The 27753-nt window shown below is 43.3% G+C and overlaps 1 protein-coding gene across 4 annotated transcripts in view; it reads right to left on the bottom strand.

Annotated features, from left to right (window-relative positions):
- The window catches only part of LOC110528197 (retinoic acid receptor gamma-A), an 87149-nt gene that overhangs the window by 11500 nt on the left and 47896 nt on the right, over positions 1-27753 (bottom strand). For 3 of the 4 annotated variants that reach the window (XM_090241426.1, XM_036983744.2, XM_090241427.1), the window contains one exon: positions 3080-3228. In XM_090241426.1, the coding sequence (XP_090097552.1) occupies positions 3080-3228 (149 nt within the window). Of the gene's footprint in view, positions 1-3079; positions 3229-25799; positions 26510-27753 lie in introns of those variants that run through there. The other variant, XM_036983745.2, reaches the window with a different exon arrangement.

The raw sequence follows: 27753 nt of genomic DNA, 5'->3' as shown, positions 1-27753 counted from the left end.
TAGAAATTGCATCAAATTTATTGAAAATGAAATACAGAAATATTTCAAACTATTTACACCACTGAGTCAATACTTTGTAGAAGCCCCTTTAGCAGTGATTACAGCTTTGACTCGTGTTGGGTATGTCTGTATCAGCTTTGACTCGTGTTGGGTTTCCTCAAGCTCTGTTAAGATAGATGGAGAACGACAGTAACCTGACATCTTCAAGTCAATCCACCAATTTTAAATGGGATTCAACTCTGGGCTTTGGCTGGGCCACTCAATGACTTTCCAATTCTTGTCCTGAAGCCATTGCAGAATTGCTTTGGCTGAACACTTGGGGTCTATTGTCCTGTTGGAATGTAAATCTTCGCCCCAGTCTAAGGTTGTTTGCACTCTGAAGCAGGTTCTCATCAAGAATTTGGTGCTGCCGCCACCATGCTTGATGGTAGAGATGGTGTTAGACGGGTGATGAGCCTGGTTTTCTCCAGACATAACATTTTGCATTCAGGCCAAAGAGTTTCATTTTGGTCTCAGACCACAGAATCTTTTGCTTTAGTCTTTCACTTGCCTATTTGCTTACGCCAGGCGTGCTGTCGTGTGCTTTTTTCTCAGGAATGGCTTCCGTCTGGCCACTCTCCCATAAGCCTAGATTGGTGAAGTGCTTTAGAGAAATGTCCTTCTGGCAGGTTCTCCCATCTCAGCCAAGGAACTCTGTAGTTCTGTCAGAGTGCTCATTGGGTTCTTGGTCACCTCCCTGACCAAGGCTCTTCTTACCCGGTTATTCAGTTTGGTCAAACGGCCAACCTAGAGTTGGGTAGTTCCATATTTTTAACATTTTCCAATGATGGAGACCACTGTTCTCTTTCAAACTTTCAACACGTTAGAAATAGTTGTATACCCTTCCCCAGATATATGCCTCATCATAATTATCGCTGCGATCTACAGACAGTTCCTTGGACTTCATGGTATAGTTTCTACTCTGACATGCACATCTTCTTCCTTAAAGTTTTATGGCAGACTACAACTATTTGTGTATTGCTACCACCTACTGTGCGGGGTCTTCTTCTTTGATATTATTGCCGCCCGCAAACAAATACTGTAGCTGCATGCCGCCACCTACAGTTTTGGCTGTATATCAGCCCAAATAATTAACCAAATAAACAATACAAAACTCAATGTACTCCAGATTCAACTGCCAACGCCCATCCCTACAGGCTCTGGGGTCTGAGAAGGAAGAGCATCTTCAGACAGTATTCTATGCAATGTTTTGGCAGTGAAGTCCTGGAAACCCCAAAAACCTTTCAGCCACAGATACTATTATGTTCAGTTTCTTCTGTTGTTTGTTTGTTTGTGCAGTACAATAAACCACATCTCTGATAAACACCATGAACCCTACCTTCTTCACAATCAGCATATCAGTTTCCCTCAACTGTTGAACAACACTCTGAATCTCCACAGTCTGCGGAGCATCCACCACCATATCTTCAGCTCCCCTCGCTCATTCAACTATTTCATGTGCCTTCGTGTAGGAGACCTGCTGTATAGACCTAACCCTTACCACTTCATACTCCTTTACCCTAACCGGGCTCTCCGGGGAATTGGGAACATGGTTGCATCACAATTACAACATCGTAGAGCCTCAGATTCTTCAACAACATTCCTTTGGCACACACTTGATACAAAACAACGGCTTGGACACAGAAGCTCTCACTGCACAAATCCCAACTTCACGTGAAGGGAGATACTCTTCGTCAAACATCAATAATACCGACAGGCTTTCTTCTTTTCCCCATTCACTACACACTACACCGTTCAGCCGGCGTGCTCCAACTACTCCTGTATGCCACTCGTAAAGCACGAGGCCTCCACATCCAACGTGATGCCAGAGTCGACACCTTTTAACGGTGCTCTGCTACAAAAATCTAAACTCTCCACTTCATAACTCGGTAGTTTGTTGATCCTTAATGCCTTTTCCTTCTGCTCTTGTGACACACAAGAAATCAAAACAAAAACACTTCTGGTCCCTCTGACCGATTCCACCTTGATACTTCAAACGGATCTCCCAAAAATCAGTTGTTAGTGAACCTATACTCATTAACAACTTTCACCCTTTTTATTCAATTTTTCTTTATCACTGTCTTCCACTCTTCAGCCAAACTGCAAGGATTCACTCTCTCCACCAATGTCATTCCCACTGAGCCAGAAACATTCTTCACATCCTTGGAACGAGGCCCGAACTCGGCAGTCCTCACCGTGGGTACTTCGTCCACAGTCCCGTCAGGTTCCATCTCCGAGCTACTATCGCATGTATCCCTCATTTTACACGTCACCAATCTTCCTCAACTCAACTCATTCTTGGCTGTCGTCACTACACCTGCCACTGCAATTGATTCACCCTCACTCTTGTCACGTTCAATTTCCTTTTCTAGCTCTTCCAGAAGTTCTGTGCAATCCTCCAATTCATATTCACTCAGGACATATTTCACTTTTCTTCTGTTTCCCTTGTCTGCCATCTTCTCTTTCAGCAAGTCTTCCAGAAGGTCTGTACAATCCCCCACTCCATATTTATTCATAATCTGTCCCAGGTTTTTCCTTTTGCCCTTTTCCCCCATCTTCTTGAACCCATGCCCCTGCAACCTCAGCTAGCGCTTCCTCATCTCGCCAATGCCACTCCTGTTCATCTGCGTTCCTGACATGCACTGTCAACTGTGGGACCTTATATAGCCAGGTGTGTTTCTTTCTAAATCTTGTCCAAACGTTTGAATTGGCCACAGGTGGACTCCAATCAAGTTGTAGCGACGTTTCAAGGGTGACCAAAGGAAATTGGATGCACCTGAGCTCAATTTGGAGTGTCATAGGAAAGGGATGTGAATACTTACTCTAAATGAGACATTTCTATATTTCATTTTCAATACATTTGCAAAAATGTCAAAAAATAGTTTTAACCATAGGGTAGTTGTGTAGATGGGTCAGAGAGAGAAAAAAATGAATTCAGACTGTAACACAACAAAATATGGCGGGGTATGAATACTATGAATACTTTGTGAAGGCATTTATGACTGGGTATATTGTGTCTCTCTGTTTTGATGTGTCTCACCTTGCAACCCTCACAGGAGCTGACCCCGTAGTGGTAGCCAGAGGACTTGTCCTGGCACACGAAACAGGGCTTGTAAATGCGGGGAGGAGGGGGTGGAGAGGGTGAACTGGGCACCATCTCCTCAGAGCTGGTGCTCTGGGTCTCCACTGCTGCTCAGAGAGAGAGAGAGCGAGAGAGAGAGAGAGAGTGAGAGAGAGTGAGAGAGAGTGAGAGAGAGAGAGAGAGAGAGAGAGAGAGAGAGAGAGAGAGAGAGAGAGAGAGAGAGAGAGAGAGAGAGAGAGAGAGAGAGAGAAAATGGGGGCAAAGAAGTCATATACATTATCTTACTGCACATTTCAGTACTGAAGCTAATAGGTACACTGCATGTCAGAGGATGAACATGAACATATTTCTTTCTTCCTGATGGGGGGAGAGGGAAAGAGACACAATTAGCTGATGGACAGATGGCTACACTGATAAAAATCATTATCGGCAGATGAGATTTGATTGGTGTCTCCACTACTGGGTAGTGGGGCTGGAGCATACCTCTGACTGTCTGACTGACTGACAGCTAAATGATGTGTGTGGGTGTCTTTTTTATTTGAATGCCAGCTCAACCCGACATGCTTATATACCTATAGCCACATTTGAACAAAAAGACTGAAGGTAATCTCGTGATGGCACCGCGATCTTAGGAAACTATGCAGTATTTTGTTTTTTTTATGCATTAATTCTTACACTGTTACCCCAAGAAATCTTAAGTCTTATTACATAGAGCCGGGAAGAACCATTGGATATAAGAGCAACGTCAACCAACATTACGACTAGGAATACGACTTTCCCAAAGCGGATCCTCTGTTTGGACCACCACCCAGGACAGAAACATGACTGAATACAAACAGTGTAGCTACTCCATCCACAAGGCAATCAAACAAGCTACGCGTCAGTATAGAGACAAAGTAGAGTCGCAATTGAACGGCTCAGACACGAGACATATGTGGCAGGGTCTACAGTCAATCACAGAGTACAAACAGAAAACCAGCCCCGTCGCGGACACCGACGTCTTGCTCCCAGACAAACTAAACAACTTATTTGCTCTCTTTGAGGACAATACAGTGCCACTGACATGGCCGACCACCAAAACATGCCAACGTGAGTAAAACATTTAAATGTGTTAACCCTCGCAAGGCTGCAGGCCCAGACGGCATCCCTAGCCTCAGAACATGCGCAGACCATGAATCCCTATCCCAGTCTGCTGTTCCCACATGCTTCAAGCGGGCCACCATTGTTCCTGTACCCAAGAAAGCTAAGGTAACTGAGCTAAATGACTATCGCCCCATAGCACTCACTTCCGTCATCATGAAGTGCTTTGAGAGACTATTCAAGGATCATATCACCTCCACCCTACCTGACACCCTAGACCCACTCCAATTTACTTACCGCCCCAATAGGTCCACAGACGACGCAATCGCAATCACACTGCCCTATCCCATTTGGACAAGAGGAATACCTATGTAAAAATGCTGTTCATCAATTACAGCTCAGCATTTAACACCATAGTATCCTCCAAACTCGTCATTAAACTCGAGACCCTGGGTATCGACCCCGCCCTGTGCAACTGGGTCCTGGACATTCTGACGGGCCGCCCCCAGGTGGTGAGGGTGGCAAACAACATCTCCACCCCGCTGATCCTCAACACTGGGGCCCCACAAGGGTGCGTTTTCAACCCTCTCCTGTATTCCCTGTTCACATATGACTGCGTGGCCATGCACGCCTCCAAGTCAATCATCAAGTTTGTAGACAACACTACAGTGGTAGGCTTGATTACCAACAATGACGAGACGGCCTACAGGGAGGAAGTGAGGGCCCTCGGAGTGTGGTGTCAGGAAAATAACCTCACACTCAACATCAACAAAACAAAGGAGATGATCGTGGACTTCAGGAAACAGCAGAGGGCGCACCCCTCTATCCACATCAACGGGACAGTAATGGAGAAGGTGAAAAGATTTATGTTCCTCGGCGTACACATCACGGACAAACTGAAATGGTCCACCCACACAGAGAGCATGGTGGAGAAGGGGCAACAGCGCCTCTTCAACCTCAGGAGGCTAAAGAAATTTGGCTTGTCACCAAAAACACTCACAAACTTTTACAGATGCACAATCGAGAGCATCTCCGCCTGGTACGGCAACTGCTCCGCCCACAACCATAAAGCTCTCCAGAGTGTAGTGAGGTCTGCACAACGCATCACCGGGGGAAAACTACCTGCCCTCCACGACACCTACACCTGATGTCACAGGAAGGACAAAAAGATCATCAAGGACAACAACCACCCGAGCCACTGCCTGTTCACCCCGCTATCATCCAGAAGGCGAGGTCAGTACAGGTGCATCAAAGCTGGGACTGAGCTTCTATCTCAAGGCCATCAGACTGTTAAACAGCCATCACTAACATTGAGTGGTTGCTGCCAACATACTGACTCAAATCTCTAGCCACTTTAATAATAAAAAATTGGATGTAATAAATGTATCACTAGTCACTTTAAACAATGCCACTTTATATAATGTTTACATACCCTACATTATTCATCTCATATGTGTATATACTGTACTCTATACCATCTACTGCATCTTGCCTATGCCGTTCGGCCATCGCTCATCCACATATTTATATGTCCATATTCTTATTCATTCCTTTACACTTGTGTGTATAAGGTAGTTGTTGTGGAATTGTTAGATTACTTGTTAGATATTACTGTACGGTCGGAACTAGAAGCACAAGCATTTCGCTACACTTGCATTAACATCTGCTAACCATGTGTATGTGACCAATAAAATTTGATTTAATTTGAATTGTTTATGAGACTCTGCTGTCTCCCTCTGTCCCTCCCTTCTGTGTTGCAGGGGGAAAATGCACCACAATATAATATAATTTGCTTTGCCACAGACAAACATTTTTATACACAGAGACAACATGACACCGATGGACCCCAGATGAGCGAAACCTTTGTCCATGTCTGGAAAAAAAATGTTTTTTCACCTTTTTCATCAGACTATTTCAGGTCTTTGCACAATCTAGCTACTAAATATAACTTAAAATGCACTGGGTTTTTTCCTGACTTCACAGACAAAACACATCAGCATACATTTGCATAGATATACACACACACATACATTTATAAATGGTCAAAAAGCTCATATACCCATACATTTATCCACATTCACTGACCAAGCCCCCAAACCAATCCTCTCTAACATGCCTTTCAACTTTCACCTTCAGTCACCCCAAATTCACCTCCCCATGGCCATCCCCGAAACCCCCTGTTTTCTCTTGTTTCTTGGCCCTAAATTCCTCAGCGCAGGCTGGCCAGGGTTTAATAGAGGCCCAGGCTCATAAGCTGACCTATAAAGGCTGTGTCTGGGCTGGGAAGGAGGCCCCCGACCAGGCCGACCACCTCTTTATTGGGATCCAGTCACCTTGGATAGCCATTCACACCAACAGCTGAACTCTTGCATCCCTGCCCCTTATTATTATAATTTTTTAAATACAAAAATGGGGCTGCCACCTTGAATGGATAGAACAGCTCTGCCCCAAATGGGGACCTCTACACACCCCTACCCCTCCTCCTCGACCCCCTTCCAACCCCCTCTCTCACACTGGGGCCTGCGTTTAACAAGTGGCAAGACTTCAAAAAGAGGAGAAAAGGGAATCATCTAATAAAAGAAGAGGAGACAAATTAAGAGAGAAAAAGAGAGGGTGAAATATATGGGAGTTAAGAGGACAGAGGGCTCCCAGTAGGTAGAGAGGTGGAATAAAACTCTGACCCTTTAGCTTTGACCTTGCTTGTAAGACCACCACTACCAATACCATTAGTTCTAACTACCAACAGCCTAACAGTATACTACCACCACTACCATTAGTTCTAACTACCAACAGCCTAACAGTATACTACCACCACTACCATTAGCACCAGCTACCAGTAGCCTAACAGTCTACTACCATCACTACCATTAGTTCTAACTACCAACAGCCTAACAGTATACTACCACCACTACCATTAGCACCAGCTACCAGTAGCCTAACAGTATACTACCACCACTACCATTAGTTCTAACTACCAACAGCCTAACAGTATACTACCACCACTACCATTAGTTATAACTACCAGTAGCCTAACAGTATACTACCACCACTACCATTAGCACCAGCTACCAGTAGCCTAACAGTCTACTACCACCACTACCATTAGTTCTAACTACCAACAGCCTAACAGTATACTACCACCACTACCATTAGTTCTAACTACCAACAGCCTAACAGTATACTACCACCACCATTAGTTCTAACTACCAACAGCCTAACAGTATACTACCACTACCATTAGTTCTAACTACCAACAGCCTAACAGTATACTACCACCACTACCATTAGTTCTAACTACCAACAGCCTAACAGTCTACTACCACCACTACCATTAGTTCTAACTACCAACAGCCTAACAGTATACTACCACCACTACCATTAGTTCTAACTACCAACAGCCTAACAGTATACTACCACCACTACCATTAGTTATAACTACCAGTAGCCTAACAGTATACTACCACCACTACCATTAGCACCAGCTACCAGTAGCCTAACAGTCTACTACCACCACGACCAATAGCATTAGTACTAGCTACCAATATCCTTTATCATGACTCATAGTTCCATTCCATTACACATAAGAGTCATTGGATGGAACTGTCTTCTTTGGGGGGAGTTTTGTAAGAACCACGACACTCGGTCTGAACATTAACACGCATTGCTTGAGGTACGGTTTTGGAAGCATAAGGACCTTATCTTTCATATCGGCAAGAAATAATAAAAATTGTAAAAAAATTCAATTTAAACACACCGTTATAGGGTTAGGGTTCCATCATGGCCATATTAACATGTTACAGATGGAGGATTACCTGTTCTAATTAGCCATATGCTTCCCCAAACACCTGTGTGTAAATGGAAGACATATTGTCACTGAAAAATACTGTCGGCTGCAGCTGTGTTAAAACCAGTCAAAACAGTAAGTGTGTATTTTGCATTTGTGAAATTATTTTGATGTGAAGTGAAAGTAGAGGGATTTATGTTTTTAGAACCGTATCACAACTGAGAATCGATTCATGTTTAGATGGAGTATTTGGCTGTTTTGGCTTCTAGAGCCAATGCCCCCTTTAAACAGAACCTGTAAGGTCATTGGACTAAAGAGTAACGTTTGGCTCCTTTAGTCCAATACCAATGTTTTTATTGTCACATACACTGCATTGAAATATGTTGTTTCACAGGGTCAGACATAGCATTAAGACGCCACCGGAGCAAATTACGGTGCTTTGCTCAACCAACTCTTCACCTTGTCGGCTCGGATATTTGAAAGAGCAACCTTTCGGTTACTGGCCCAACAGTCTAACCACTAGGCTACCTGCCACCCAATACCATTAGCACTAGTTTTTCAAGCCGATCAAAACTGTAACTAGGCCACTCAGGGACATTCAATGTCATCTAGGTAAGCAACTCCAGTGTATATTTGGCCTTTTAGGTTATTGTCCTGCTGAAAGGTGAATTTGTCTCCCAGTGTCTGCTGGAAAGCAGACTTAAAGAGGTTTTCTTCTAGGATTTTGCCTCTGCTTATCTCTATTCCATTTATTTTTATCCCCAAAAAAGACCTAGTCCTTGCCGATGACAAGCATACCCATAACATGATGCATCCACCACCATGCTTAAAAATATGAAGAGTGGTACTCAGTGATGTGTTATGTTGGATTTGCCCAAAACATAATATTTTGTATTCAGGACATAAATGTAATTTCTTTTTTTGCAGTTTTACTTTAGTGCTTTATTGCAAACCAGATGCATGTTTTGAAATATCCTTCTTCTCACACTGTCAGCTAGGTTAGTATTGTAGAGTAACTACAATTTTGTCTCAGTTTTCTCCTATCACAGCCATTCAACTACAGTGAGGGAAAAAAATATTTGATCCCCTGCTGATTTTGTATGTTTGCCCACTGACAAAGAAATGATGAGTCTATAAATTTAATGGTAGGTTTATTTAAACAGTGGGAGACAGAATAACAACAACAAAAATACAGAAAACGCATGTCAAAAATGTTATAAATTGATTTGCATTTTAATGAGGGAAATAAGTATTTGACCCCTCTGCAAAACATAGACTTAGTACTTGGTGGCAAAACCCTTGTTGGCAATCACAGAGGTCAGATGTTTCTTGTAGTTGGCCACCAGGTTTGAACACATCTCAGTAGGGATTTTGTTCCACTTCTCTTTGCAGATCTTCTCCAAGTCATTAAGATTTCGAGGCTGATGTTTGGCAACTCGAACCTTCAGCTCCCTCCACAGATTTGCCCTGGCTGAGGGAAGGAGGTTCTCACCCAAGATTTGACGGTACACGGCCCCGTCCATCGTCCCTTTGATGCGGTGAAGTTGTCCTGTCTCCTTAGCAGCAAAACACCCCCAAAGCATAAGGTTTCCACCTCCATGTTTGACCGTGGGGATGGTGTTCTTGGGGTCATAGGCAGCATTCCTCCTCCTCCAAAGACGGCGAGTTGAGTTGATGCCAAAGAGCTCCATTTTGGTCTCATCTGACCACAACACTTTCACCCAGTTGTCCTCTGAATCATTCAGATGTTCACTGGCAAACTTCAGAGGGGCATGTACAGTGGGGAGAACAAGTATTTGATACACTGCCGATTTTGCAGGTTTTCCTACTTACAAAGCATGTAGAGGTCTGTAATTTTTTATCATAGGTGCACTTCAAATGTGAGAGACGGAATCTAAAACAAAAATACAGAAAATCACAAAGTATGATTTTTAAGTAATTAATTTGCATTTTATTGCATGACATAAGTATTTGATACATCAGAAAAGCAGAACTTAATATTTGGTACAGAAACCTTTGTTTGCAATTACAGAGATCATACAGTGCCTTGCGAAAGTATCCGGCCCCCTTGAACTTTGCGACCTTTTGCCACATTTCAGGCTTCAAACATAAAGATATAAAACTGTATTTTTTTTTGAAGAATCAACAACAAGTGGGACACAATCATGAAGTGGAACGACATTTATTGGATATTTCAAACTTTTTTAACAAATCAAAAACTGAAAAATTGGGCGTGCAAAATTATTCAGCCCCTTTACTTTCAGTGCAGCAAACTCTCTCCAGAAGTTCAGTGAGGATCTCTGAATGATCCAATGTTGACCTAAATGACTAATGATGATAAATACAATCCACCTGTGTGTAATCAAGTCTCCATATAAATGCACCTGCACTGTGATAGTCTCAGAGGTCCGTCAAAAGCGCAGAGAGCATCATGAAGAACAAGGAACACACCAGGCAGGTCCGAGATACTGTTGTGAAGAAGTTTAAAGCCGGATTTGGATACAAAAAGATTTCCCAAGCTTTAAACATCCCAAGGAGCACTGTGCAAGCGATAATATTGAAATGGAAGGAGTATCAGACCACTGCAAATCTACCAAGACCTGGCCGTCCCTCTAAACTTTCAGCTCATACAAGGAGAAGACTGATCAGAGATGCAGCCAAGAGGCCCATGATCACTCTGGATGAACTGCAGAGATCTACAGCTGAGGTGGGAGACTCTGTCCATAGGATAACAATCAGTCGTATATTGCACAAATCTGGCCTTTATGGAAGAGTGGCAAGAAGAAAGCCATTTCTTAAAGATATCCATAAAAAGTGTTGTTTAAAGTTTGCCACAAGCCACCTGGGAGACACACCAAACATGTGGAAGAAGGTGCTCTGGTCAGATGAAACCAAAATTGAACTTTTTGGCAACAATGCAAAACGTTATGTTTGGCGTAAAAGCAACACAGCTGAACACACCATCCCCACTGTCAAACATGGTGGTGGCAGCATCATGGTTTGGGCCTGCTTTTCTTCAGCAGGGACAGGGAAGATGGTTAAAATTGATGGGAAGATGGATGGAGCCAAATACAGGACCATTCTGGAAGAAAACCTGATAGAGTCTGCAAAAGACCTGAGACTGGGACGGAGATTTGTCTTCCAACAAGACAATGATCCAAAACATAAAGCAAAATCTACAATGGAATGGTTCAAAAATAAACATATCCAGGTGTTAGAATGGCCAAGTCAAAGTCCAGACCTGAATCCAATCGAGAATCTGTGGAAAGAACTGAAAACTGCTGTTCACAAATGCTCTCCATCCAACCTCACTGAGCTCGAGCTGTTTTGCAAGGAGGAATGGGAAAAAATTTCAGTCTCTCAATGTGCAAAACTGATAGAGACATACCCCAAGCGACTTACAGCTGTAATCGCAGCAAAAGGTGGCGCTACAAAGTATTAACTTAAGGGTGCTGAATAATTTTGCACGCCCAATCTTTCAGTTTTTGATTTGTTAAAAAAGTTTGAAATATCCAATAAATGTCGTTCCACTTCATGATTGTGTCCCACTTGTTGTTGATTCTTCACAAAAAAATACAGTTTTATATCTTTATGTTTGAAGCCTGAAATGTGGCAAAAGGTCGCAAAGTTCAAGGGGGCCGAATACCTTCGCAAGGCACTGTATGTTTCTTGTAGTTCTTGACCAGGTTTGCACACACTGCAGCAGGGATTTTGGCCCACTCCTCCATACATACCTTCTCCAGATCCTTCAGGTTTTGGGGCTGGTGCTGGGCAATACAGACTTTCAGCTCCCTCCAAAGATTTTCTATTGGGTTCAGGTCTGGAGACTGGCTAGGCCACTCCAGGACCTTGAGATGCTTCTTATGGAGCCACTCCTTAGTTGCAGCGGATGTGTGTTTTGGGTTGTTGTCATGCTGGAAGACCCAGCCACGACCCATCTTCAATGCTCTTACTGAGGGAAGGAGGTTGTTGGCTAAGATCTCGCGATACATGGCCCCATCCATTCTCCCCTCAATACGGTGCAGTCGTCCTGTCCCCTTTGCAGAAAAGCATCCCCAAAGATTGATGTTTCCACCTCCATGCTTCACGGTTGGGATGTGTTCTTGGGGTTGTACCCATACTTCTTCTTCCTCCAAACACGGCGAGTGGAGTTTAGACCAAAAAGCTCTATTTTGTCTCACTGTATGTACACTGCACCTGTTTGAACTTGTTACCTGTATAAAAGACACCTGTACACACACTGAATCAAACTCAAACCTCTCCACAATGACCAAGACCAGAGAGCTGTGCAAGGACATCAGGGATAAAATTGTAGACCTGCACAAGGCTGGGATGGGCTACAGGACAATAGGCAAGCAGCTTGGTGAGAAGGCAACAACTGTTGGTGCAATTATTAGAAAATGGAAGAAGTTCAAGATGACGGTCAATCACCCTCGGTCTGGGGCTCCATGCAAGATCTCACCTTGTGCGGCATCAATGATCATGAGGAAGGTGAGGGATCATCCCAGAACTACACGGCAGGACCTGGTCAATGACCTGAAGAAAGCTGGGACCACAGTCTCAAAGAAAACCATTAGTAACACACTACGCCATCATGGATTAAAATCCTGTAGCGCACGCAAGGTCCCCCTGCTCAAGCCAGTGCATGTCCAGGCCTGTCTGAAGTTTGCCAATGACCACATGACCTTCTCCCATTCCTCCTCTGGATCATCCAGATGGTCATTGGCAAACTTCAGACAGGCCTGGACATGCGCTGGCTTAATCCACCGCATCCACCGATGTCGCACTTCTGCATCTGCGGTAAAAGGTGGTGATAGAACTAGAGCGGTGTTTGTCAGACTACAAGACATCCCGAAACTTGGTCTTCTCACAAAATCGTCTGTAGTTTCCGAACGGTTTGGTTGCTACAACAGCCAAATTGTGAAAGAGCTTTAGTTAAGACCGTACGCTAACATTTCATCCATATGTCATATACAGTGCCCTATTGGGACTGTGAAGCATTTTTTCTTATTTTGGCTCTATACTCAAATAGTTTTATTTGAACTCAAACAATGACTATAAGGTTAAAACCTCTACAGGATTGGTGTCCCATCCGCGGGACAGCTGAGGTAACGTAGGCTCATTTTGATTAGCATGAGGTTGTAAGTAACAAGAACATTTCCCAGGACATAGACATATCTGATATGGGCAGAAAGCTTAAATTCTTGTTAATCTAACTGCACTGTCCAATTTACAGTAGCTATTACAGTGAAAGAATACCATGCTATTGTTGGAGGAGAGTGCACAGTTATGAATCTGAAAATGTATTAATAACCAGTTAGGCACATTTGGGGAGTCTTGATACAACACTTAGAACAGAAATACAATGGTTCATTGAATCAGTCTAAAACGTTGCACATACACTGCTGCTATCTAGTGGCCAAAATCTAAATGGTGCCTAGATTCCTAAGTCATATATTGGCCTTTCTCTTGCATTTCAAAGATGATAAAGTGTTATATTCTCCTACATTAATTTCACATTTCCACAAACTTCAAAGTGTTTCCTTTCAAATGGTATCAAGAATATGCATATCCTTGCTTCAGGCCCTGAGCTACAGGCAGTTAGATTTGGGTTTGTCATTTTAGGCGAAAATTGAAAAAGGGTCCGATCCTGTGCAGACTATCAACTTTAATTTGAGGGTTTTCTCAACCATATCGGGTGAACCGTTTACAAATGACAGCACCTTTTGTACATAGTCCACCCATTTTAGGACATCAAAAGTATTAGGATAAATTTGCTTATGTGCATTAAAGTAGTAAAAGGTTCATTATTTTTTCCCATATTCACAGCACGCAAATGCATCCAAATTTGTTGGATACATTTCCTGTTGTTTTGGATGTGTTTCAGATTATTTTGTGCACAATAGAAACTAATGGTAAATAATGTATTGTGTCATTTTGGAGTCACTTTTATTGTAAATAAGAATAGAATATGTTTCTAGACATTTCTACATTAATGTGGATTCTACATTAATGTGGACCATGATTACGGATAATCCGAAATTAATCTTTAATAATGACGAGTGAGACAGCTAACACAGACAAACATCATACCCCCAAGACATGCTAAACAATAAAAGGGGAGGTTAGCATTTCTGGGGAGGGGATATGATATTTGTGAGTCTGTAACGGTTTACCTGATATGGATGAAAATACCTTCAAATTAAAGCTGACAGTTTGCACTAAATACAAACTTTTGGATTATAGAGCCAAAAGAAGAAAAAATAAATCACTGTCCCAATAATTATGGTGGTTACTGTATGTCATATAGATCTTACAGGTGAGAAATATCCAGCATACGCATGTGCGCACACACAGTCTTGTTTCACTAAACGTGCGGTGAGGGGACACATTGATTCCTATTCAAAGTCCTATTTTCCTTAACCCCTAACCCTTACCTTTGCCCTAACCTTAACCCCAACCCCAACTCCTAACCTTAACCCTTAACGCTAAACCTTTAAACCCTAACCCTAATTCTAACCCTAATATAATTCTAACACTAACCCTAACCCCCCTAGAAATAGCCTTCTGGTCCCCAAAAGTATAGTTAAACATGTTCACACACACACACACACACACACACACACACACACACACACACACACTGAATGTATGCCATGATAAAGGGATCCTTTCATTTTCTGTCTTCAGCGTGGTTGTGTGGGCGACAGTGTGACGCATCGCCTGAGGGGCAGCTCAGACGTCTCAGGGTTGGGCTTCAGCCAGAATAGGGCGCTTACAGACCCTCTCAAAGGGATGTTACTATGGAGTATCTACACAAGTCTATATTTCTTAAAGTGGCCTTGTGATTTTGTTTACGTTTGCCTTCCCTTGTATTTTTCTCTAATAGTCCTTAAAAGAGGCACATTTTGGATCATCAACAAAATAGTTTTAGGGGCAGTAGTTTTTCCTAACCCAGTGATCTGACCAGGAAAAAACTCATGTCCTAGTTATACCTTGGCAATACGCAATAGTAGTTTTCCCTGGTCAGGTCTGATGACGTTATGTAGTTCTCTAATTAAACAATAAGGCCTAAGGGGGTGTGGTATATGGCCAATATACCATGGCTAAGGGCTGTTCTTAGGCAATTATCATTACAAACTGGTTGGTTCGAGCCCTGAATGCTGATTGGCTGACAGCTGGTGTAAATCAGACCGTATACCATGGGGATGACAAAAAATGTATTTATACTGCTCCATCTATGTTGGTAACCAGTTTATAATAGCAATAAGGCACCTCGGGGATTTGTGGTATACAGAAATCTCTAGATAATGCCATTGTGTATTTAAGCAATAATGCCTGAGGGAGTGTGGCATATGGTTAATATACCATGGCTAAGGCCTGCATCCAGGCACTCCGCATTGCGTCTTGCATAAGAACAGCCCTTAGCCGTGGTATATTGGCCATATACCACTCCCTCAGGCATTATTGCTTAAATACACAATGGCATTTTCTAGAGATTTCTGTTGTGGCAACATTATGGAATCTCAGATCATGACTGTAGGCGCTCAGTTTTAAATTGGCCATGCTCCAATCTATGGTGCTATCAGGTCTCTAAAGACTCATTTGGTTTGCAAATTCACATTTTACATAACTTCTCGCCTCACAAAATGTTCAGGAATGTGCTGTGGAATGTGTGAGTGTGGGTTGGCTTCAACATAGGAACATGTTGAAATGTGTGTAATGGTTTTCAGTGTTACTTTCAGTGTGAAACAGAGGAACAACAACACACACACACACACACCACCTAAGCCTGATCTGAAGGAGAAAATGGAGACTACATTAACAGTCATCCCATTCAGTACATACCAACAAACAGGAAAAAAAATCCCATGTGTGTCTTCAAACCCATATCCTCTACCATTACCACTCACTCTTTGAACTGAGCATGCTGTGGGCAGTATGAATGTCTGAAATTATTTAATGGGTGGTTGTAGGTCTATTTGTACAGATAACCTATAGGAAAAAGATAGGCCTGAACCCCAGGAGAGGATATGCTGATTGTGTATATGTGTGTGCGGGGAGATGAAATTTCTGTCAAATGTGGAACAGTGGCACTTCCTTTCATCAGCCGTTATTAAGTTCAATACCTGCAACCCCCCCCCCCCCCCCCTCCCCTCCTTCCTCACCTCCTTTCCCCTGCCTGGCCTGTCCCATATCCCCCACTCCCTACCTCTCTCCCTCCTCCTGCCTTCCTGCCCTGTTGGGAGGAAGAGTGCTTCCTGTCATTGGGAGCCTCTTTGAAAGGAAAGGCTGTGATAAAACCAGGCTACTGTCAAGGAGATGGCTCCATAAAAACAGAAACACCAAACACAGAGGAAAGAGGGGGTCACACACAAACACACAAGTGCACACCAATGCATGCACACACACAATCCGGGAGGAATTATCACACCCTTACTAGAATGACACAGCGATGTGGGCACTGCATCTCAGTGCAAGAGGCATCACTACAGTCCCTGGATTGAATTCAGGGTGTATTACATCTGGCCCTGATTGGGAGTCCCATATGGCGTTGCACAATTGGCCCAGCATCGTCTGGATTTGGCCGGTGTCAGCAGTCATTGTAAATAAGAATTTGTTCTTAACTGACTTTCCTAGTTAAATAAATAAAATAGAGCACACACACACACACTGACATATAACGTGGAGTTTAATGCAGCAAGTTCACCTACCAAGGATGAGTTTGTGCAATCATCCCACTCAGAAAGCCCTAATTAATGTCTTACTATTGTATATGTTAACTCTATAAGTACAACTGTGCAGAATCTGATGCAGTGTTTTTAATGTAATATTTACTTCCATATGTTTTTCTCCTAACAGAGACAGGAAGGCAGGGCTTCTCTGTGTGGGTGGTGGGGGGTAATAGTAATTACCTGTGGTTAATATCCTCTTGGCTTCATAGTTACATGATGGTGGTTTTCAATAGGCTACCTCTTGTCCAGCACATGCAATGTCCCGATAGGAAGATTGATGTGTGAGCGATTGCCCCTCTCATTCAGCGGCCTGCAAACAAGGCAGCCTTTCTTCTTTACAACACCTCATCAAGCGACCTTTTTATTTTGCAATTTTTTTTGATGAAACAGAGTCAACATTTCCCCTCATCTCCACTACTCTCGAACTAGCCCTACTATCAGCACAGCACTTTCCTGTCAGATGACCAACACCATTCTTCAAACAGCCACGCCTTCCTAAACCCACCTTGACAACCAACAACACTAAGACACACACACACACACACATACACTACCGAATTCCCAAATGTTCCCATTGTTTCCTAACATCCAACCATTGAAGGCAATGTGTTGTGGCCATGGATGGGAAAGACTTGTGACACAACAAGGAGTGGAATTAAAGAGTTTGAGACAAGATGGAACAAGATGGAACAAGACTAGGTGGAACAGACTATTCACTTCAATGGGTGACGCAGTGCTGCCTGGCTTCTGCCTCATGCTAACTGGTTCTCAATAACTTTCCCAAGATAATGCCATTACTTTGAAGATTGTTTGAGCTATATGAAATTGGCAAACAATTTGTCATTTCTTTCAAAGTGGTTCAGTCATCGCAATTACTAAATCACTCATCTGACTGAGCGAGGTTCAAGTATCCAAATAACCTAGCTACGAAACCCACAAGGCATTTCAGCTCACTTGCATCCATGACAACCTACTTTGTGTTTGCATTTTAAGAGTGAAATGCTCAATCAGTATATCAACGTATCAGTCTCTCAAAATCAATACATTTTGTGTGGTCGGCTGGTATAGCACATCAGAATAAAATCCAGCTAGTAACTCCAGTGCAATTCAAACATACACTACTACCCTACTACTAGGCTTCACTACTACCTTACTACTAGGCTTCACTACTACCTTACTACTAGGCTTCACTACTACCCTACTACTAGGCTTCACTACTACCCTACTACTAGGCTTCACTACTACCCTACTATTAGGCTTCACTACTACCCTACTACTAGGCTTCACTACTACCCTACTACTAGGCTTCACTACTACTACTACACATAGACATAATCAAGTTCAAGTGACGGGGTGTAACATGGAGTCCTTCTCCACTGGCCCTGGCCCAGTGGCACTATGTGAAGGCCAGCCTAAAGGCATCCCAGGACAATGTGTAGGACCCATAGGAGTGGACGCACCATGGGACGGACAGCCCATATTATTTACTGTGTACCCTTGCCCACTAAAGTCAGGCTATAAAATGCCATTAACGAATTCCATCACCGGCCTGTGAAATCTGTGCAGGCACACAGAGGGATGGCCGTTTAAGCGCTGGGACAGACACACGAAGCACACACGCACGCACGGACACACACACACACACACACACACACACACACACACACACACACACACACACACACACACACACACACACACACACACACACACACACACACACACACACACACACTGGGTGTATTCTCTCTCATTCTACCTCTCAACCCACTCAGCTACCATCTACCTCACAAATAGTATTTCCCTCTGTCTCCCTATCCTTGTCATAGACAGATTCAATCAAACTGGCCCTAGTATGTTTGTGTATTTTTTTACTTTACAAACTGCTGCCTTTGTGCATACAGGAAATGTATTATGAAAACTAAAACATACACCTGTGAGGAGTGTAAAAGTATTTGGCATTTTTTATTTGACCATGAAAAAATTGTGTTTATGCTTTACTAAATACTGCATTGTAGGTTTGATTCTCCCTGTCCATTGAAATATGCTCACCTTGCAGTTCATCTTCAACCATATTGTTTCATCCTGAAGCCATAGCACTTTAGTCAAACTACATTGAACAAAAACATCAATGCAACTTGTAAAGTGTTGGTCCCATGTTTTATAAGCTGAAATAAAAGATCCCCAAAATTGTACACACAAAAAGCTTATTTCTTTCAAATGTTGTGCAAAAATTTGTTTACATCTCTCTTAGTGAGAATTTTTCCTTTATCAAAATAATCCATCCACCTGAGAGGTGTGACATATCAAGAAGCTGATTAAACAGCATGATTATTACACAGGTGCACCTTGTGCTGGGGGACAATAAAAGGCCATAAAAATGTGCTGTTTTGTCACACAACACAATGCCACAGATGTCTAAAGTTTTTAGGGAGCATGCAGTTGGCATGCTGACTGCAGGAATTTCCACCAGAGCTGTTATCAGAGAATTCAATGTTCATTTCTCTACCATAAACCGCCTCCAACGTCGTTTTAGAGAATTTGGCAGTACGTCCAGCCAGCCTCACAACCACAGACCACGTGTATATCGTTGTGTGGGTGAGCGGTTTGCTTTTGTCAACGTTGTGAACAGAGTGCCCCATGGTGGAAGTGGGGTTATGGTATAGACAAGCATAAGCTACAGACGACATAGCATTTTATCGATGGCAATTTGAATGCACAGAGATACTGTGACAAGATCCTAAGGCCCATTGTCACGCTGCATGAGATAAATGGTGGCATTTTTTGAAGGTATCTGAGACCAACAGACGCATATTTGTATTCCTAGTCATGTGAAATTCATAGATTAGGGTCTGAATTTATTTAAATTGACTGATTTTCTAAAATAAACTGTAACTCAATAACATCTTTGAAATTGTTGCATGTTGCATGTTGTAACCCTATTTCACCTGAGCTTCCTAACATACAGTAGCTATGATGTGGCTACATGACCATCAAGGCGGTTTTGTATAAGACATCAAGGGGAGAGAGCGGAGAATCAGAGAGAGTCAGGGGATGGTGGTATACTCCTAGAGAAGACATGCTGGTGTATTCTCTGCTGAAAGGATGAAACCCCCCGAGTACAGAAGAAGTGATGGAATTTTAGGGGGTAAATGTTAATCCCTGATCAAACCCCCTTCACTTCTCTTTCATCCCTCTCTTCTTACTGGCCCATCACCGCAGGCAGTTTCATCTCTTAATTGAGCCTTTTGTAATTATAATTGAATAATTAAAGGCCTTCATTAAAGGCGAACACATTATGTTTATCGATTCTGACAAGACAAAGACCCGACTGTATGCATGATTCAGTGAGATGAACACACACACAGCAGCAAACTCATAAGCACTCAAAATAATGCTACGTAACAGTGTTGCTTCAGTGTAAGTGTTGTATCCGCCCCTCTCCTCGCCCCAACCTGGTCCGAATCAGGGACCCTCTGAACACATCAACAACTGCCTCCCACAAAGCACCGTAACCCATCGCTGCACAAAAACTGTGGCCCTTGCAGAGCAAGGGAAACAAATGCTTCAAGGTCTCAGAGCGATCGATGTCACCTATTTAAACGCTACTAGCGTGCACTACTACCTAGCAAGCCACCGCCTCTTTCTCCGCAGCACCCAGTGATACTGGTCAACAGCATCAATGTAACAACATTACTTCCGTCCCTCTAATCACCCCAACCTGGGCTTGAACAAGGGACCCTCTGAACACATCGACAACAGTCACCCTCGAATCATCGTTACCTATCACTCCACAAAAGTCACGGCCCTTGCAGAGCAAGGGAAACAACTATTTCAAGGACTCAGAGAGAGTGACGTCACTTACTAGCAATCCATTTCACACCAGTTCCACTTGTTTGGTGTTGCTTTCATCATTGTACAGTACAGTGCCTACTTTATACTGAGTAGTGTTTAAAATGATCCCTTTCTCTTTATTTTTTAGGAAGCCCACTATTGTGCAACGAGGGACACACACGCACGCGCACACACACACACACGCGCGCACACACACACGCACGCACGCACGCACGCACGCACACACACACACACACACACACACACACACACACACACACACACACACACACACACACACACACACACACACACACACACACACACACACACACAGGTCCTGACTTTGGCCTGTCTGTGCTCTCTCCATAACCTCTGACATTTAAACAAAGGGAGGCAGAGAGGTCTTGAACTCTCACATTAAAACAACAAAAAACAGGAAAGATAGCCACACACAGACACAGACACACATACACACAGATGCACACAAACCCCCACACACACCCCCCAGGGCCCCCTGAATGCCTATCCCAGATTATGAGAATTTAGAGAAGTAACATGATCAAGTTCCACACTGTGACAGAGACTCTATTCCAATCTACCCCCTGGATGGATCCTCCACACACAGGTTGGCTGTGTTGATACTAGTGCTGATACGTTGTGCTCTCCTGTAGGCCAAACATTCTATTCTGCTGGTGTCATATGAGAAAGACCTACAGCTTTCCGAATATTTACGTTATCAAATTCGTGTTTGGCAAGGTGAGGATGAGTCATAGCTAGCTCATCCATCTGAAAGAGAAACAATGAGGGCTAACCGGTGTGAATATAGTGGGGGAATTACACCTCGTCGCCAGTTATTGGGAACAGAGGATTGAAACAGAACACCGGTCTAAAGAAGAAGACCCAATGCTCTAGCTCTCTCTCTCTTCTCTCTCCACCGCCAGGGCCATCCACACACAACTCCACACCTATCAAAGGAAATTTTTGTAGCCTATATCCTGTGTTCTCATTCTCACTCTTTCTCAAACTCCCTAACAACTGATAGTATTTTGTGAAGAGAACCAACTGCTGTAGACTACAATAAGAGACAATTAGTTTGTAAACAGAACTTAATTCGTTCAAGGTGTTTGTGGAAAAATAGATCTTGTTCTCTTCAACTGAAAAGTGTTGTGATGGCCACTATGCACATTTGCACAAACATAAATGTAATTACTCTGCAATAAGGACACTATAGGACCTAACGTGTTACCAAAGGAATGCCCATAGTTTCGATGTTGAAATATAGGCTAATTGTATAGTAAGTAGTATGTTGTTGTTCTGTCCCTTCAGAAGTTGGCAATTGTATTAAGCAAGTTGAGACCGGCTGTGGCCTTGCTCACCTTGACAGATAATCCGTTTTCATTTAAGGGAAACACTGTGGGGGCTGACAGCGCCTGAAACCCCAGTGTCTTCACGATTAAAGAAGATATATAGGTCTTTCACCTGGAAGAACTGAAACTAACCAGCACACAGTGTAGCCTACTGCCATGAATTTGAACTCGCCTTTATTAAACCAAAACAAAAGGTGCTAAGGGGTAGAGCCTTGCATAAAAGTCTGCAGGCCAATTGGATAAAATGGATAAATATAACACCTTTAATAATTTTCCCTGTCTTTTCACGCAGCCTGGTCTCATAGACTAAATGTAACATAGTAAATGTAAATCCGGGGCACTCAAATGAGTAAATAGTGGGGTACGCCATACAGGTAAAACATGAGCCTATCATAATAATTAAAACATCAAGAAAAGTGTAGGCTATTACACCACTTTTTTATCATTACTGCATATCAGAGGCATAGCCGTGGGAAGTAGGGGTCAGAGGGTGATGCAGCCCCCCCTGAAAAATCTGTAACATATTGTACAAATTGCAACATATTATATGGAATGGATGATTGATATCCACAAATTAATACATACCATATGAAATGTAACATATCATACTAATTGGAGTGTCCCGGATTTACATTTGCTACAGTATACAGTGCCTTGCGAAAGTATTCGGCCCCCTTGAACTTTGCGACCTTTTGCCACATTTCAGGCTTCAAACATAAAGATATAAAACTGTATTTTTTTGTGAAGAATCAACAACAAGTGGGACACAATCATGAAGTGGAACGACATTTATTGGATATTTCAAACTTTTTTAACAAATCAAAAACTGAAAAATTGGGCTTGCAAAATTATTCAGCCCCTTTACTTTCAGTGCAGCAAACTCTCTCCAGAAGTTCAGTGAGGATCTCTGAATGATCCAATGTTGACCTAAATGACTAATGATGATAAATACAATCCACCTGTGTGTAATCAAGTCTCCGTATAAATGCACCTGCACTGTGATAGTCTCAGAGGTCCGTAAAAAGCGCAGAGAGCATCATGAAGAACAAGGAACACACCAGGCAGGTCCGAGATACTGTTGTGAAGAAGTTTAAAGCCGGATTTGGATACAAAAAGATTTCCCAAGCTTTAAACATCCCAAGGAGCACTGTGCAAGCGATAATATTGAAATGGAAGGAGTATCAGACCACTGCAAATCTATCAAGACCTGGCCATCCCTCTAAACTTTCAGCTCATACAAGGAGAAGACTGATCAGAGATGCAGCCAAGAGGCCCATGATCACTCTGGATGAACTGCAGAGATCTACAGCTGAGGTGGGAGACTCTGTCCATAGGACAACAATCAGTCGCATATTGCACAAATCTGGCCTTTATGGAAGAGTGGCAAGAAGAAAGCCATTTCTTAAAGATATCCATAAAAAGTGTTGTTTAAAGTTTGCCACAAGCCACCTGGGAGACACACCAAACATGTGGAAGAAGGTGCTCTGGTCAGATGAAACCAAAATTGAACTTTTTGGCAACAATGCAAAACGTTATGTTTGGCGTAAAAGCAACACAGCTCATCACCCTGAACACACCATCCCCACTGTCAAACATGGTGGTGGCAGCATCATGGTTTGGGCCTGCTTTTCTTCAGCAGGGACAGGGAAGATGGTTAAAATTGATGGGAAGATGGATGGAGCCAAATACAGGACCATTCTGGAAGAAAACCTGATGGAGTCTGCAAAAGACCTGAGACTGGGACGGAGATTTGTCTTCCAACAAGACAATGATCCAAAACATAAAGCAAAATCTACAATGGAATGGTTCAAAAATAAACATATCCAGGTGTTAGAATGGCCAAGTCAAAGTCCAGACCTGAATCCAATCGAGAATCTGTGGAAAGAACTGAAAACTGCTGTTCACAAATGCTCTCCATCCAACCTCACTGAGCTCGAGCTGTTTTGCAAGGAGGAATGGGAAAAAATTTCAGTCTCTCGATGTGCAAAACTGATAGAGACATACCCCAAGCGACTTACAGCTGTAATCGCAGCAAAAGGTGGCGCTACAAAGTATTAACTTAAGGGGGCTGAATAATTTTGCACGCCCAATTCTTCAGTTTTTGATTTGTTAAAAAAGTTTGGAATATCCAATAAATGTCGTTCCACTTCATGATTGTGTCCCACTTGTTGTTAAAAAAAAATACAGTTTTATATCTTTATGTTTGAAGCCTGAAATGTGGCAAAAGGTCGCAAAGTTCAAGGGGGCCGAATACTTTCGCAAGGCACTGTATTACGTCTAGGTTGGAACGTATTATTTTAGCCCAATGGCAAGGCCCCCTCATCTTTCATATTCAAATGAGCATGCCAGAAACTCCATGTGTCCAGAGACAGAGTATTATCATATGAAATACAGTGGTGAGGGTAAATAGGCTACATAACAATAACAACTCCAGTTCATTTCTCACACCCATTCTCTTTCACTCCATCTCACTCAAACAGGCATTAAACAGGCTCCCGAGTGGCGCAGCGGTCTAATGCACTACATCTCAGTGCTAGAGGCGTCACTACAGCCTGGTTCGAATTCAGGCTGTATCACAACCGGCTGTGATTGGGAGTTCCATAGAGCGGCGCACTATTGCTCTGGGTTTGGCTGGTGTAGACTGTCATTGTAAATAAGAATTTGTTCTTAACTGATTTGCTTAGTTAAATGAAAACTGGGCATAGCCTCCAGAAAGAGAGAGGGCCCTGTTGTACTCCAAGGCCTGGGCAAAGCCTCCAGAAAGAGAGAGGGCCCTGTTGTACTCCAAGGCCTGGGCAAAGCCTCCAGAAAGAGAGAGGGCCCTGTTGTACTCCAAGGCCTGGGTAAAGCCTCCAGAAAGAGAGAGGGCCCTGTTGTACTCCAAGGCCTGGGTAAAGCCTCCAGAAAGAGCGAGGGCCCTGTTGTACTCCAAGGCCTGGGTAAAGCCTCCAGAAAGAGAGAGGGCCCTGTTGTACTCCAAGGCCTGGGTAAAGCCTCCAGAAAGAGAGTGGGCCCAAGGCCTCAGTTGTTACTGGGTCAATCCGTACTTTCCTACTTATTCATGCATCTATTAATTTTTCATTAACAGTTCTGCACAAACACACACAAACACAACATATACACAGTCAAGCTTTTACAGTCTGATGAGTCAAGAGAGGAGACAGAGCAAACACGTCACTTACACTGAACCTCAAATGAACCTTTAAGTTAGATAATTATGTTTTTATGTTGTTATTCGCATTGCATCAGTTACCCAGATCTCCACTGAAATGTGTTATAGGCTTTCATCATTAGGACTCTTGTGATCCCTTTAAAGGATCAATTTTCATTTTGACTTTGGTTGTTAGTTTCCTAACACCTCACAAGGTCAAGGGGCCCATATTGTGAGAGAGAGCTAAATCCTTCATCTGAAGTCATTCAGAAAGAAAACAAACATGATGATGAATAAATACACAGTCACACACACACACGCTAAGTACATAAACAAACAAACTGGAGGGTGAGAATGGGCACAGAGAATCCAATGGAATCTGGCTCTTCCTGTGGAGAGAGCTCTATGATAACAACACCAGCACTCTGATAAGGACACACATACAAACACACACTCTCTCTCTCTCACACACACACACTCTCTCTCTCTCACACACACACACACACACACACACACACACACACACACACACACACACACACACACACACACACACACATACAGGGATAGTCGCTCTCCCGGATGACTACAATAACACCACCAGTCTAATGAGGAGTGTAAAACTCCTGGCTCTGCACAAACACACACAAACACAACATATACACAGTCAAGCTTTTACAGTCTGATGAGTCAAGAGAGAAGACAGAGCAAACACGTCACTTACACTGAACACTGGCCATCCCAGCCCAGGCAAAGGGGTCCAGACCAGGGAAGAAGGGGGTGGCCTTGCCCAACATGCAAGCCCCCTGAGTGGACACGTCAAAAAGCGGCCGGGGGGCAAGAGCCTCCATACAGTCAAACATGCTCCTCGCTCTATCTCCACACACACTATAGTTTGACAAGCAACCACAACAGTCTTTCTTGGCTGTGGTTGTTCAGCTGAGCTCAGCTAGCAGTGACGTCTCAAAGGAATTTCCACACAGAACAAAACAAGAGCAGCTCAGAGAAGGACTGGCTCTCCAGGCTTGTGGTTGTTGTCGGTTCCACTCTGATAAAGTCCTCGACTGCCTTCCACCCCCCAACCTCTCTCTCTCTCTCTCTCTCTCTCTCTCTCTCTCTCTCTCTCTCTCTCTCTCTCTCTCTCTCTCTCTCACTCGGTGTGTGTGTGTATGTTGGTCTTAGAGTTGAACAGCTTTCTTTCTTTGGTTCTGGTCTTCTCTTGAGCTTTTCTCTTGAGCTCCAGACTGCTTCCCTCTCTCTCACACTCAGTCGTCAGTCTCTCGAGCCCTCTCTCCCCTCTGAGTGTCTCTCCTTTGCGGCTGTAACTGATCCAACACCCCCTTCTCCTCAGCTCTCTGGGCCTCTCACACACAGCCAGTGACACTGTGGAGCGAACCAACTGCCTGTTCTCTCTGCAGAGACAGGGGAGAAAGAGAAGGGAGGAGGGGGGTGGGACCTAGAGAGCCAGGGACGGCCTCTCAGAGTCAGGTTGGTCACAAACTTTCTCTTGCTCCTATTTTCTCTGTCAGCTTTCCTGCCCTCTTTTCTCTTCTCTTCATATTTGACAAATGAAAACAAACACTATGCCTCCCTTTAATTCTTTCTTTCTCTTTCTCTCAGCCCCCCTCCTTTCTCAAATGAAAATCATCCCCCCCTCCTCAATCAATCCATCAATCAAATGTATTTATAAAGCCCTTTTTACATCAGCAGATGTCACAAATTGCTTTACAGAAACCCAACCTAATAACCCAAACAGCAAGAAATGCAGATGTAGAAGCACGGTGGCTAGGAAAACTCCCTAGAAAGGCAGGAACCTAGGAAGAAACCTAGAGAGGAACCAGGCTCTGAGGGGTGGCCAGTCCTATTTTGGCTGTGCCGGGTGGAGATTATAAGAATACGTGGCCATTTAAAGCCAGATTGTTCTTCAAGATGTTCAAACGTTCATAGATGACCAGCAGGGTCAAATAATAATCACAGTGGTTGTAGAGGGTGCAACACGTCAGGAGTAAATGTCAACAGCTTTTTCAAAAAATGTTGAGAGGAATGTGAGATTCGATGTAAGCCGATATTTTTTAAAACATTTTCCAGGTCAAGGTTTGGCTTTTTCAAGAGAGGCTTTATTACTGCCACTTTTAGTGAGTTTGGTACACATCCGGTGGATAGGGAGCCGTTTATTATGTTCAACAAAGGAGGGCCAAGCACAGGAAGTAGCTCTTTCAGTAGTTTAGTTGGAATAGGGTCCAGTATGCAGCTTGACGGTTTAGAGGCCATGACTATTTTCATGAATGTGTCAAGAGATTTAAAAAAATGTCAGTGTCTCCATTGATCCCAGGTCCTGGCAGTTCTGTGCAGACTTAGGACAACTGAGCTTTGGAGAAATAAGCAGATTAAAAGCGGAGTCCGTAATCTTTTCATCGAATAAATTCATGAATTTATCACAGCTGAAGTGAAGGTTATTCTCTCTTGTTGAATGCTGCTTTTTAGTTAGCTTTGCGACATTACAATTTTTTTTATGTTGGATTGTTCTTATTCTCCTCAATTAGGTTGGAAAAATAGGATGATCGAGCAGTGGTGAGGGCTCTTCGATACTGCACAGTACTGTCTTTCCAAGCTAGTAGGGAAGACTTCCTGTTTGGAGGAGCACCATTTACGTTCAAATTTTCTGGAAGCTTCCTTCA

Source organism: Oncorhynchus mykiss, chromosome 7 (assembly GCF_057628025.1).
Source record: "Oncorhynchus mykiss isolate SJ-2025 chromosome 7, ASM5762802v1, whole genome shotgun sequence".
Taxonomy (NCBI): Eukaryota; Metazoa; Chordata; class Actinopteri; order Salmoniformes; family Salmonidae; genus Oncorhynchus; species Oncorhynchus mykiss.
The sequence above is the reverse complement of the archived record's forward strand: the minus strand, read 5'-3'. Positions and strand labels throughout refer to the sequence as shown.